This window comes from Solanum stenotomum, chromosome 10, assembly GCF_019186545.1.
Source record: "Solanum stenotomum isolate F172 chromosome 10, ASM1918654v1, whole genome shotgun sequence".
Taxonomy (NCBI): domain Eukaryota; kingdom Viridiplantae; phylum Streptophyta; class Magnoliopsida; order Solanales; family Solanaceae; genus Solanum; species Solanum stenotomum.
The window spans coordinates 49080418-49094962 of NC_064291.1; the positions used below are offsets into that span (position 1 = coordinate 49080418).

Genomic DNA, 14545 nt, shown 5'->3' on the forward strand with positions numbered 1-14545 from the left:
AATTGCAAAAAGCAATGGGTGCTTAAGCACCCATAATTCATAACATACATCCGCCACTGCTAAATTATATTAATTCTAATTATTTATTTAAAGGGAGGATTTCAAAAGATGAATATATTAATTAAGCTAAAAATAAAGATAAAATAACTAAAAAGCAATTAACTAAGAAAAGATAGATGTTTACACAATCAATCAATGAATCGATCTAGGATTATAATTTAACTAACAATCATGTTTAGTATCAATTTCATCAACTTATTTGATTATCTAGTTATTGATTCACATGGCTAAATGTATGATCATGGTCTCCCGACCTCTAATCGCTTACGATAAATGACAACCTAACTACATCGTTGAGCGAGGATAGGTTGGATCAAGTACCGAGCATTACAATTTCTTCCTATATAGTGACCAAGCATGGTTTCTAGGTATATCCCTATCCTAGATACAAATTAACCCTAATTATTAAGAGAAAATCATGCTCCTTATATTTCACATTCTATCCTCTTATTCCTCTCCCGAGTTCAATTCGAACAATATGTTTATTTCAATGGTGATCAAGTATCAAAATAGTAATCACAAGAACATAAGAACAACTAATATGATAAACAAATCATGCCGAATCAAAATCACTAAACAATCATATTGTAAGTAAATATAATCCATGAACGAGAAGTTTAACTCCACATAGACATAAAGCAATTACAATCCATCATTCAAAGAAAAAATGTAAAATAAATAAAAGAGAAAGAAAAGATAAAACCCTAAATCAAAAGTTATTTTTTACATTTATCCTCCTCCCCAATAATTATTGTTATGAACTATTTATATATGTAAAAAACCTTGACTAAAATAATTAAGTCCAAAATAAATAAGAAATCCCAAACCAAACGGAATTGGATTCCGTTTGAAACACTGCTCGTCCGCCGCTTCAAATTAGAATTCTGGAGATGCTGCCACGTGGCACAACTCCAATGTTCACTTCTTTGCCTTCTCGCCACTTTCTCCATATATATATGGATATTAATATAATATTCACTTTAATTCATTAAGTTCAATCTTTCATTTTTAATTCTTTTTAGCTCCTAACTTCTTTATTTTTCATTAATTTAATCCTACAAATAAAATAACTAATTAACACAATCCATAAAATATATATATGCTCAAAAAGGACAAATATAAATAATAAATGTGAGGCAAATAATAATTAAAAATATGTATTTTGGCCTCACATCAACTTGGATAATCCTCCCCTCATGAGCTAATTTTTGGAGTTGAATTAGGCTCAGGTGTCATATCTTTAAGTGGTATCATAGTCAGGTTCATTCATGTTTGGACTCTCGATCCACACTCCAATTGAACCCGGACATGAAGGGGGGTTGTTAGAGTGGGTAAGAAGTCCCACATACGTTAGGGAATAGACTGTGGTCTCTTTATATAGACTTGAACAATCCTCCTTTCATAAGCTAGTTTTTGGGGTTGAGTTAGACCCGGATATCATATCTTTATTGTATATACAAAAAGAAATAATATTACCTATGTATAAAACTATATAACTTTTTGTCCAAGAAGATTCGGCAGAAAAAGAACCTATATCTTTGATGCTATTTTGGCCCACACCTTCTTCATTATATTTTAAATATTCTTAGTGAAAATTCTCATTTCAAAACTCATCGAATTTAAATAATAGACTAAAATATAAGTATTACTGAAAAAAGAATCTTTGAAAGAGTAGACAATTGTCTTGGTGAATTGCCATCTATATAGTAAAGCCAAGAAACATCCTTAGATGAGAAAAGGAACGGACCCTTCATTGGTCCCAAAAAGTACTACACTTCATATTTAGATGTTTTTGGCATATACGTTAAATTAGAGGTGTCAAATGAACGAGTTAAATTAATTTGAATCAATTATGCTAACACAAATACAGGCAAATTTACAATGTATTTATTCATGTGAATTCGTTTGTTCAAATCTTGTTAGTCATTTTAAAAATATATATAAACTTCAAATCTTAAATATGATCATAACCAACAAGTCCCCTAGACAAAAATCCATAGTTCTAAACATTCGTGCATTATATATGTGCCAATGAACTTTACTATTTTTTAGTCAGAAATCGTGCCCATAATTTTTGAATTATTTTTGGATGATGGATTAGATCCGTGAATGCTGGAAAAAGGAAAGAAAAGTAAAAGAGAGAAAATAACATTTTATAGATCATAACCTTAAGCTTTATTAATTATAAATGGATGATAATGTAGTTACAACTTACAAGTTACAACCATTAGACTTGAACTACAAAATTTCTTTTCAAATTGTTCAAAAAATAGCATGTTGATTAAGTATATTTTAGGAAGCTTAAGTAAATGTACTCTTCGATCATCTAATTTATCAATATCGTTGAAGTATACACTTTTATATATTCTAACTATATATGTTGTGCTGTAAGTATATTATATAGAGCAACTTTCACATATAGCAAACAAAAAAATCATATTTGTATGTTATAGCAAAGTTTGCATAATTGCGCTCCATAGCAAACATATATATGTATAATTCGCTATACATATACAATTGAAAGCTGTCTATTTCGCTATACATATATACAAAAAGAAGCAATTGTATAATTCGTTGGCTCTTCTTCAGATTTGTATAATTTCGCTAGCAAGCCATTTGTATAAATTGTTGTTAGCCTCTCGTTTGTATAAATCGTTGACAAAAATATTTGTATATCAAAAATCACTCTCTCTTTCGCTTTATACAAACATAAATTATACATTATACAAACATAAAACTGGGCAGGGGAATATTTTTATTGTATAATTATAAGTGTATAGGACGAATATATATGTATTCGCATATGTATATACAATTTTCTCGCGCTTTATACAAACAGAAACGCAATTTATACAATTCTGTTGTATAAAACGAGAAAGAGAGAAAGGCAAAAGAGAACTGGGCAGGGGAATATTTTTATTGTATAATTATAAGTGTATAGGATGAATATATATGTATTTGCATGTGTATATACAATTTTCTCTCGCTTTATACAAACAGAAACGCAATTTATACAATTCTGTTGTATAAAGCGAGAGAGGCAAGCACAGAGGGAGTGAGCGAGAGAGGAGAGTGGCGAGCGAGAGTTTGAGGGAGAGAGGCGCTGGCAAATAGTTTGCTACATGACACAATTAAATCAAAGTGTGGTTATACCATTTAATTTGAATTAATAGTTTGCCATTATGTACAATTTTTCCTATTATATATGGTATAAAATATACATTAGTATATATTGTATACATATTTTATAAATTAGATTATCTAAAAACATTGAGGCATATCCTCTCAATTTTACTCACTCGATCCATATATCCCTTTGTTAAGTGTCTATTTTACTAAATTATGCTATGAAAAATTAGGTTTAAATATTTTATGTAGTTAATAATAATAAATTTATCATGATATACTAAAATGAATAATTAAATACGAAATCTATTTTGAATATAACGAACAGAGTGAGTAACTAAATTTGACTAATGATTTTGATATGGAAAAAAGTTGAATTTCACATTAATATATGAGTATGTATTTGTGGTAAGTTTTCTTTCGACAAATGAGGTTTTAACACGTGGCAGTGAATGGAAGAATGAGCTTTTAATAATTGTTCTAAAGAAAAAGGGTTCTTCCAAGATCTTGTTAGAGAAGAAATAAAATTTTAAAAAATAAAGCATAGTCAAAGTCTCTTCCTTTCAATTTATTCTTCAAATTCTTTAGCAGCCAAAGTTATACCCATATCTATCCATATTTCCTTCTACTATTTTCACCTTCACATTCTTCTTTATATACTGTCCTATTATAGCATTTTGCAGATTTTTGCATAAAGCAAAGTTAAAAACACAGTTCTCTATTATTATATTAGTTGTACAAATTAAATTGTCTTTGTCTTCTGGAAATGGGACCTAATAAATCCTGACATATATGTCTTGGCAACTTGCTATGCCTTTTAATTATGATTTAATTTGTTTAATAATTCTATTATTAAGAAGTTACTATTATCTTTCATTACCTCATCGTTACTCTCTTCAGATCCCATCCATTAGTGGAATTACCACCGGGTATGCTACATATGGTTGTTGTTATTGTTGTTATAACATCTACTTACGTTTACTAGTACGAGAGTGACTAAAAATATAATGAAGATATTCATCTTTCACGACTAAAAATGTAGATATTTTCAAGTCAATTGATAAAATCATGTAATGAATATCATATCAAAAAGAAATATCATCGTGTAATAAAAATAACATGCAGTATCTAGAAACTACAAGATTTTTTAAAAGAAAAATAATAAGACACTAAAAATCACATCAAAAAGTTTAATTTGTCTAATGCAACAGCCGACTCTCCAAAAGATGTGAGATCACAATTAATACATGCATTAGAAAAGAATAAAGCAAACATAGTAAAAAATCATTGGACATCAATGGGAGGGAAACTGTTAAAAAGAAATGGATCTTGAGCTAACTCAATATTAAAATCTAATTCAAGAGGCGATGATTGTCTAAGTTATTTTAAAGAGATTATCCATCCCTTTAAAAGGACAATATGGAACTCTTCAACCCCATCTCACGCCCACGATATTTGATGCGTGCGCCTAGGCAATTTAATATGAAAGCCCAACATCAGAAATGAGATTTGGGATAGGTTCTACTTTGATATCATGTTTTGAAAAAAATGGTATTAGAGATGACGAATGTGAAATGTCCAAGTCATACTAAAGAGACCACACATCAAAGTTAGATCAAAAGGGTGAGGATTGTCCATGTCATATTAAAGAGACCGTCTGTGAGAACCCCACCTCACACTCAGGACATATGATATCATGTTAAAAAGTTGGAACTAATGAATCTTACTTTGATATCAAGTTGAAAAAAATGGTATCAGAGGTGAGGAATGTTCAAATCATATTAAAGAGATCACCCATCAAAAAATCGACTAAAAAAAAGGGGGGGGGGGGGGGGGGGGGGGGGGNTGGGGGTGATCATCATGAAAGAAGTGAGTTTGAACAAGAAGCTTTTTCTTGGCAATGTATACTTAGGTCACATCAAATCCAACATAACCAAATCTAAACAAGAGTCATAAAAGGTTAAAGAAAGACACATGTTTGAAAAAGCTATTATTGCATGTCGTCAATACTTACTTTTAACGTTAGGAATGTTTCTTTAGTTTGCTGCAAGAACACATTAAAGCAATAGTGATATAAATACCATGCAAAGTTTTAAAAAGTGATAAAAATTAAAGGCCATTGATATTCACTGATGATCATCTACCCTATAAAGTAGAACAACAAAATATTAAAAATCTGATCATTCTAATGCATTTATCTTTCAATCCCAAAGTCCTTTCCCCATTTCCAAGATTTCTTTCATTAGCTTTGGTTTTATGCTTAGCTTCTTTTATGGTTTTCTTTTTTTAAAATAATAAAGTATGCTTACTCACTGTTAAAAAGAAGAGACCCCAGGTGCCGTTAATGTTCTTTTATGTCTGATTTATTAATTATAAATTAATTGATCAATGAACAGATTTTGAGACCTTCACAGTTAAGTTTGTTTATGCATTATTCTTATAAAAAATAAGTCCTCTTGGTCGAGTAAATTAACTCTGAATACATGAATCGAAGAAAAAAAACTCAAATTCTGGCCATCGACTCATGAGGTATCAGTATTTGTAAATCTAGTCAACGATTATATACCAATGTAATTTCATATGCAGGGTATGAGGAGGAAAAAGTATATGCGGGGTATGAGAAGGATAAAGCATACTCATACCTTAGCCGTACCTCATGAAGTAGGTAGAAATATTGTTTTCTCGTAAGACCTCAGCTCAAGTAACGCTATTTGCAAATTGAGTAAAGTCACAATTATTCTAAGTTATAGTATTGTGTAAGATTTTCTTTTTACCCAAATTTATTATTTATTGTTTGACGTAAAACAATTAATAATACTGGCTAACAATTGTCCAACTACTTTTCTTTCCTACTTAACTTTGTATATCTATTATGAATAAATAGTATACCAAATTACCAATGCTATGAAGGAAATACATCCAAAAAATTTTAGAGTAACCATTCTGTGTTCGAAACCACGAGGCATTGATAAGATAGCCAGGTTTCTTTCTAACGTAAAAGGCTTATTATGAGGGTTTTAAAGTTTCAATATAAAAGGTTCATTCCAAAAGCTCAAACCAATCTATGCAAATTTTGAAGCTCTAATCCGATGGACGACTCTAGGAACTATCCTTAACTTATTGAATAATCCAGTAACGTCTGATTTTGAAGTTGTTTACATTATGATTGCAACTACTAAAGCTTTTAAGTCAAGTTCAATTAGTTAGTACTACTAATTAATTTGGGACCTAGTTTGACGGGCTTAAACTGACCGAACAAGTTTTCTCATAATGGGCTGGATATTGCCAAATGATGGAGTCTATGTGACAACTTGTGTTTTTCTTATAATTATCCCTTCTAAACTTATTGTGGTTACATATGACTATATTTCGTTGATAAAGTTTCAGATAAGAACGGCATTAACAAACTTAACTGTGACTAATTATAAAAACTTGACCAAATAAAGGCCTTAGAAGCTATTTTCTCACCTCTAATAATAAATTGGAACTGGGATGGTACTTTTGGTGGATAAGGAAAATGAACTCTTCCAGGTTTCTTTTCTTTTCTACTATATTGCCTATATATGCACGAAAGTGATGTTCTAATAGAAAATCACCAGAAAGCTAATATAAGTGTGGATGAACAGATTACCTTCTTAGAATTCTCCAATGCATCAAGAAAATATGAAAATTTACAAGAGTAAGCACCCAAATTTGCATGTCGGGTTGCATTTATTCCTCAAGAAACTGAAATTATAAGCTGCAAACTGCCTCAGATCACCCTTCAGATTTAGTCTTCCTATTTCCAATCTATTCAATCGAAAATTATGCCTGCAAAAAGATGACACTTAAAAAGGAGTTTGAATTTTTGTGAGTTGAATTTCTAATGTAAGCAGGCCTCAAAAGATGATCACTTGAAGTGTCTCAATGTGCTCCTAGCCTCCTACACCGTCTTTGTTTGATGAAATTCAGAGAAACTAGTTTCCAGAAATTATATAGCTCAAAATCAAATGGGTTACAAGTTTCGAAAAATGCCCACCCAAAGCAAAATGGCAATGCTTTATAACAGGAGGACAGATGATCATTTGATCAGAAAACACACACACACTCTTGAGTAAACAATCGAAAACACAAAAACAAAATGTTTATATCAATGTAATGGAGAGGGGATCCAATGTCTTTTTCACTTATCAGCCTAGCTGCCATCTAAAGATGATTTACTATCAATCACAGATTCAACCCTCCTGGATATGTACTACTTAATGCTAATTTCTGAATAGAAATGATATAGAGGATAAAATGAAGGAATTTTATCTGGATGCATGAAGGCTTGAAAGGTGAAAAAGTATCATTCTGCGTAGGAGCCAAGCACACAATGATTTTGGAAGTACTTATTTCTAACGGTTATCTCTGATATGCCAGATACTCACTTTTTTTTTTTACAAGAGCTAATTCTATTTTCCATTTATTTCTCAATGTTAAACAATCTTTCGAGGAATAAATAAAATAAATGCATGAGAAACACTATTCAAACAGAAATAATGATGATTATATTGAGCAAACTAGGATCATATCAAGTCTTTCATAAAAGGGAATTCATAGGCATTTCCCCCCAGGTAGATTTCACATGCGTCAAAATGAACATGCCACAACTTTGTATATATGCTTTTATACTGGCTTCCATATTGTTCTGGTGATCTTGCACCATCAAAAGAAAAAATTTCCCGAATCATGTTCCATATACCAGGAAAAGTAATACTACTTAACATACGTATAGGATAGATAACTAAAACACTTATCGCCCCATATGATTATTAGTTCAGGTTTAAAGAAACACAAGATAGATACAAGTACAACAATAAAGCAGCAATGGAATTACCTCAAACGCCAAAGCCTTCAACGAGCTGAAGTTGATTAATGGATCCCATAACGGTTCTTGAGAGTATCTATTGCTTTCTCGACGGATTGTGACAGCTCAGGAATGGCTTGTTTGCACACTGTAAAGTATGTGAACAAGGTTTATGAGATGTTCATCATAATCCAGAAGGTAATACAGAAGAAGCTGTTACACTTTTGGCCAAGCCAAAAGAAGAACAATAGATCAATTTCTTCATCTGCTCATTCCAAGTATTTAAAGACTAACACCTCAAGGTAATCATAGCGTTCAGCATTTTCAAGAAACATGTGGCAGTAGAGTTGCAGTTTCTAAAAAGCATATCCTCAATGTTGGCATAAGGCTAAGAACTTACAGCGAGCACCACTAGCTTGAAGTTCTGCCATGAACATCGAATATGAACCCTAGAAAGGAAAAACTAAATTAAATAATGGTAATGACACAGCATTGGAGAATTGAGAATAAATAGGATCAGACTTGTGAAAGGTAATAGCAGATAATGGAAGATTCACCTTCATTGCCTCCCTGCCTTCAGTGATTCGCTCAGACATCTTTTTGTACTCCCTTTCAGCTTCATCTGCCACTTGCTGGCATCCTTGTGTCTGAATCTGCTTAATTACCCAGAAATTAGAAGGAAAATGCAACGAAATACCAAATTTACAACAGATATGAAACAGCTCCTAGGTATGGGATAGGCTATACTAACTAGAAAACTGGTCATGGATGGTTATTCTAGATGAAGTACAACATAACAAGTACAAAGCCAATGAGAGAAAACTACTTATCACGAGCACGAAACACAACCAAACTCCATGTTCAATGGAATCATGAACAACAGAAAATCACATAGCTCAATGGATTATCATTCATCTATTTTATCCAAAGTTTGATGGGAGCTTGAAAAGCATGAGATCAACCTACAGCAGACAAGATTCTTATACTTGTTCAATTTATTTTAAGTCAATAACTCAAAACTGTTCTAAACTCATTAATAGTAAAAGAAGAAGTTTGGGCTTCAGTAACACAAAAAAAACATTATATAGATCCTCTCTATTAGTCAGATGATGTCATTGAAAACCATGACTTTGCATGTAACAAGTTCAAGTTTCTACGATAGAGTTCACAATCAAATACATCTGGTTACTTTCCATCGAACAAATGGCAGAGAAGATCATTACTTCAAAAGGAAACTCATATCTTCTGCAAGTCTGTTATATATCCTCTTTCAATAAAGTGATCAGCAAAACATTCTGGTTCATGTTTAAAGGCAGAGCACAGCGAATATGGTATTGGAATCTCACTTAAAAGAGCATAAATTAAGACTTCAGTGCTAAATGTCACCATGTCATCAGACAATTTGCAGAACTAGGCACTAAGCTTGAATATTTGTGAGCCAAATCTAACTATCCTAAAGATAGACACATTTTAGTCCATCTATTGAGGAAGTTTCCACAAGCTTATTCATCTTCAGCAAACAGAATAGATTTACTATTCTGAAAGCCGATTTAACTTGATAACACATTTCTGACTCTCCCTAGTTACTACTTGCCGCAGAGAATCAAATTTTTCAGCAATCCAGCATTATGAAACATCACGGGGGAATACTTCGTAACAAATATAAGATTCTGAGTAAATCAGAATTGTAACCATCCGTCCAATTATTAAACTTCAATAATGTCACGATGTTCTAGATCATTCACTATTCCAGTTTTCCAGCTCGTTATATTACGGATCTTACATCTAAGTTTTCAGATTATAAGCTTTGGCAAACGCTCAAAAAGTAACTGCATCTCAAAGCTCAAAAGCAGCATCAAAACAGAGAGAGCAATAGTTTGTATCTGATGCAGCTCATTCAAGTTCTTAAACTAGATCAACAAACCGGAAACCTATGACAGATCACCAAATTAAGAAAATTAGCTGGAAATCAACACACATCAGACAGTGTATCCGTCCGGAAACACAAACCAAAAAACTTCAATCAACTTGCGAATATGTGGAAGCATAGATGACAGAACGAAAAAAGATTTCGTACATGTCCATACACTTTGAATAAAATATAATTACCAGGATACACACATTCATATTTACTACAAACATACACACATAAAATATACCTATGGATGAGATATAATTCCACCACTGACCTCTAAGCATTAGCAAATGGATGTTGAAGGAAAGTAAAATCAACAAACGGCAAGAGCTTATGCTCTATAGTAGAAAGACGAAACACAGAATGTATTAATAAAACGTCATTTTCATAATCTAATGGCTACGTGTGTAAACACACACACAGACCTTGAGTCGTTTCTGAAGGCGAGACTGAGAAGCCTCGAGGTCCTTGAGAATCTCCACATGCGATCGCTCAATCTGGCCCTTAACAGAGTCCAATTGAGACGACGCAAAATCCTTCAGATCCGCAATCGTTTTCAAATTTTTAACCGACGCAGGTGAACCAGCAGGCTTCAACTGCACCGGACTTGAAATGAAGCTCTTCTTTCCACTCCTCCTCTTTGCTGATGTTGGCGAAACTGTACCAGCTTTGAATTTTTTGAAATTGAACTCGAATGGCTTCGGAGATTCACTCATCGATTGGACAGGACTTGCGGCCGCGGTAGCCGGCGGAGTTGACAGAAAATCCATCGCCGATGACTTCCTCGTTGATCTGGATGTCTTCTTCATCTCTTCTCGAAATTTCTCTGTGCAATGCGAATAGCTACTACTACTAATTTGAATTTGGGGATTTTATACACCCGGTTTTTTCAAAATTTGAAATTGTCACGTGGAACTGAAATTTGAGAAGCCGCTAATCTAATTTATGGTGCAATAAAAAATATAGATACAATATGACGCAAAATCATAATAAAGTATACATGTAAATTTGTAATCGAGGTGCAAAATGCCAAAAACTTTAGTGAAATATTTCAATAATTCATATGAAATTGTTTTCTTACTTAGTTAATAGTGATAAAATTCTGTGATTTTTTTAAGAAGTACATCTTATAATATTTTATTTTTTTTATATAAACATTGACCATATAAAAAAGATTAAATGTGAGTATAAGTTTGCTACACACGTTAATGCGGAGAAGAATCACTCCAATTTTTTTTAAAAAATAAATGGAAGTTATGTATAAATTATTCTCAAATTTATGTGTATTGTGATATGAAATTTCTCATGTTGATTATTTGTCTATCCATCATAGTATAGATTTTGTATATATGACTTAAACGGTGTCAAAGGGATGTTGAAACAACTAATTTTAATTTTGAATTGATCAAAAAAAATAATTAAATTCTTGACATTTACTTTCTTATTTGAAATTTCAACTTGAGACACGACAAATAAAGGTAAAAGTCACCTAGGAATGACAACAGGGCGAGGGCGATTGTTGTGCATGTTCAACCTCAACCTGCCCTGCATAACAAAACCTCATGTTTTCAACCCGCCCAGTACAAAATTAGTATGGCACTAATGATGAGCATAGCATACTTCTTACTTGTATCACCTGTTATTACCCTTTTGCACCAAAACCAAATCCATAATAGAGGGAAGTAATGGTAAAGAAAAAATTCCAATATGTCCCTAATAAGAGCTTATGTCTTTTGGTGTTTTGATGATCTCCTCACAAGTGCAGGGACCTGGTCCTCTGCAGAGTATGAATACTCGTCCAGAAGTATGAGCGACTGTCAAAATTCCTTCTTGCAAATGGGTTCAAAAGAGGTAAAATTGATAATACACTGTTTTTGAAATCCAGAAGTAAGGAGTTGCTGATTGTGCAGGTTTATGTGGATGATATCATCTTTGGAGCCACTACTGAGTTACTCTGCAAGGAATTCTCTAATATGATGAGCAGCGAATTTGAAATGAGCATGATGGGAGAACTCACTTTTTTCTTAGGCTTGCAGATTAAACAAACCTCTCAAGGCACTTCAATATGCCAAGAAAAATATATCAAGAAGTTGCTCACGAAATTTAATCTTCTTGAGGCAAAGGTGCTGGATACTCCCNGATTTGATCGATTGCTTCAAGAGCTTCTTGCACCAGCTGTTATTTTGTTTGCTTGTAATAGTTCTGATATTGTAAGATCAGTTTTTCTTGTAAAAGAAACGTTTCAAACTTGTTTGAATCATTGTAAGAACTAGGTTAAGGGTAACTTAGGTTCTTACTCTAAAAGGTCTATATTAATCCGTTAGGATTAGTATAGTGAGCAGTATTATATCTGCTCTGGCTCATCTAAGTAATAGGAGGTATTACTTAGAGTTGGGATTAGTAGGTTAATCCCGGTTTGTAAACTTGCTTTTGCTTTTTGCTTAGAGAAGATTAGTGAAAGAAGTTTTGAAAAGTCCTGGCAGGCCAGGTCGTGGTTTTACTCCCTTGAGCAAGGAGGTTTCCACGTAAAGTTGTTGTGCAATCTCTACTTTCAGCACGTTATGTTATTTTCTGTTATTTTAACCGTGCTGAGGACCTGGTCCCATCTAGACTAGTGGACGCATACATTCCAACAAGTGGTATCAGAGCACGTCTTTTCTCTCTGGTTAACACTAAGAAAAGGAAAGATTCTGACAGAATGGCTGCTCCACCCAACATGGAGGAAGGACAATCTTCTACCAGACCACTGCGTTTTAATGGACAATATTATGGCTGGTGGAAAAATTGAATGCATGACTACATCAACGCTGAGGATTCTGAGCTATGGGACATCATCCTTGATGGTCCATATGTTCCTACAAAGGAAGGTCCATATGTTCCTACAAAGGAAGTGAAGGATGGAGAGTTTACCACCACTGTTGTCAAAACCAGAAAGGACTACAACAAGGCAGATAGGAGAAAGATAGAAAAGAACTACAAAGCAAAGAAGATTCTGGTGTGCGGAATTGGAGCAGATGAGTACAACAAAATTTCTTCTTGTGAAACTGCCAAGGAGATATGGGATTGTCTTCAAACAGCCCATGAAGGAACTCAACGAGTAAAAGAATCTAAAGTTGATATGTTTACCACTCAGTATGAAAATTTCAGTATGAAGGAAGGGGAATCCATCTTTGAGATGAACTCAAGATTCACCTCTATTACCAACAAGCTGAGAGGATTGGGTGAGACTATTCCTGTCCGTAAGCAAATTCGCAAGATTCTTAAGGTGCTTCCAAAATCTTGGGAAAGCAAGGTGGATGCCATAACAGAAGCCAAAGATCTAATGACGCTTTCTATGGACGAACTGATTGGGAACCTTCAGACCTATGAGATGAACAAGAAACAGGGGTCAACTGTGAAGGAAGGAAAGAAGGAGAAGTCCATTGCTTTGAAAATATCTCAAAGTAAAGAGACTAAAGAGGAGGATGAGATGGTATATGTCACTAAAAGATTTCAGAAGATCATAAAGAAGCATGGAGGCTTCCAAAAGAAAACCCCTTCCAGCAGAACTGCTACTGTAAATGTTCTCTGCCATAAGTGTGGCAAGCCTGGACACTTTATGAGGAACTGCCCCAGTACAAAGCAGGAAACTCATGACACCAGACCTCGCAAGAGGGACCTGGTCCCAGACCATGCTCGAAGGAAGGCACATGTGGATCAGATGGTGAGAAATGCCTTTGCTGTGTGGGGAAATGACTCAAGTGAATCAGAAGAAGATGAAGAGAGTCATGAGGATGTCTCAATGATGGCCATTGAGGATAATGAAAGCATTTTCAACTCTATTTTCTCCTTAATGGCAAATTCTGATGATGAAGAGGATTCAGATGAGGTAACTCTTTTTTATCTTAAAGATGATCTAGATAATCTGCCTATAGAAAATTTGAGGAAACCTGTTGCTCTGCTTATTAATTGTGTTGATGAACGAACCACTGACATGTCTCAAGTTGCTGAAATTAGTGAAGGGATAGGTATTCTAGAGTCTTGTAACATAACATCTTAGAAGGACCCTGGAAACTCAGTAGGTGGGAAGAGAAAGCTTAGCATTTTTTAGGAAGAACTGGAAGAAAAGCTAAAAAATTCTGAGTCTAAGCTAATCGCTTCTCTTGAAATAAATTCTCAACTAAGAAAAGATTTGAGTAAGGTCAAGGAGGAATTAAGTCACTCCCTTAAATGGACTGACTCCTCTAAGATACTCTCTAGTATGTCCAATCAAAGTTTCAATGGAAAGAAAGGGTTGGGATGCAGACCATTAGAGCCCCCCTATAATCCCCATAGCAAGTATGTGTCTGTATCTGACAATCTTTTATGCACTCACTGTGGTCGAAATGGTCATTTGAAAGAAAATTGTGAGATTCTGAGAAAAACTAAGGAAAGACATGAGAGATTTATTAGATCTGAAAATGATGTTAAAAGGAGACACAAGGGACCTGATCCCCCGTATTGTTTAAAAAAAAACATCATGCCTCACTGGACAGAAAGGTTTCTTCTTAGACCTCTAAATGATTACTGGGAACTCCGTCTAAAGTGGGTTCCCAAATCTAACAAATGATTTCTATGCAGAAGAGAGGAAGGAGTCA

The 14545-nt window shown here is 33.8% G+C and overlaps 1 protein-coding gene across 2 annotated transcripts; it reads right to left on the reverse strand.

The window, feature by feature from the left end:
• Positions 1–6697: 6697 nt before the first annotated feature.
• LOC125842044 (uncharacterized) lies at positions 6698–10751 on the reverse strand. 2 transcript variants are annotated; one of them, XM_049521241.1, is made up of 5 exons: positions 10355–10751; positions 8572–8667; positions 8415–8463; positions 8045–8162; positions 6698–6996 (listed from the first exon to the last, which is right to left on the reverse strand). In XM_049521241.1, the coding sequence occupies exons 1-4, from the start codon at positions 10736–10738 to the stop codon at positions 8080–8082; spliced, it is 612 nt and encodes a 203-aa protein (XP_049377198.1). In that variant the 5' UTR covers positions 10739–10751; the 3' UTR covers positions 6698–6996; positions 8045–8079. The 2 variants fall into 2 exon arrangements, with proteins under 2 accessions (XP_049377198.1, XP_049377197.1); XM_049521240.1 differs by having other exon boundaries at positions 6751–7012.
• Between the last annotated feature and the right edge of the window lie 3794 nt (positions 10752–14545).

Excerpts from the sequence above, each read along its gene's own strand:
- LOC125842044 (XM_049521241.1), bottom strand. The coding sequence starts at position 10,738 with ATGAAGAAGACATCCAGATCAACGAGGAAGTCATCGGCGATGGATTTT. Across the intron at positions 8,668-10,354 it reads GCCTTCAGAAACGACTCAAG|ATTCAGACACAAGGATGCCA; the intron begins GTCTGTGTGTGT and ends GTAATTAAGCAG. Across the intron at positions 8,163-8,414 it reads TCAAGCTAGTGGTGCTCGCT|TGTGCAAACAAGCCATTCCT; the intron begins GTAAGTTCTTAG and ends CATACTTTACAG.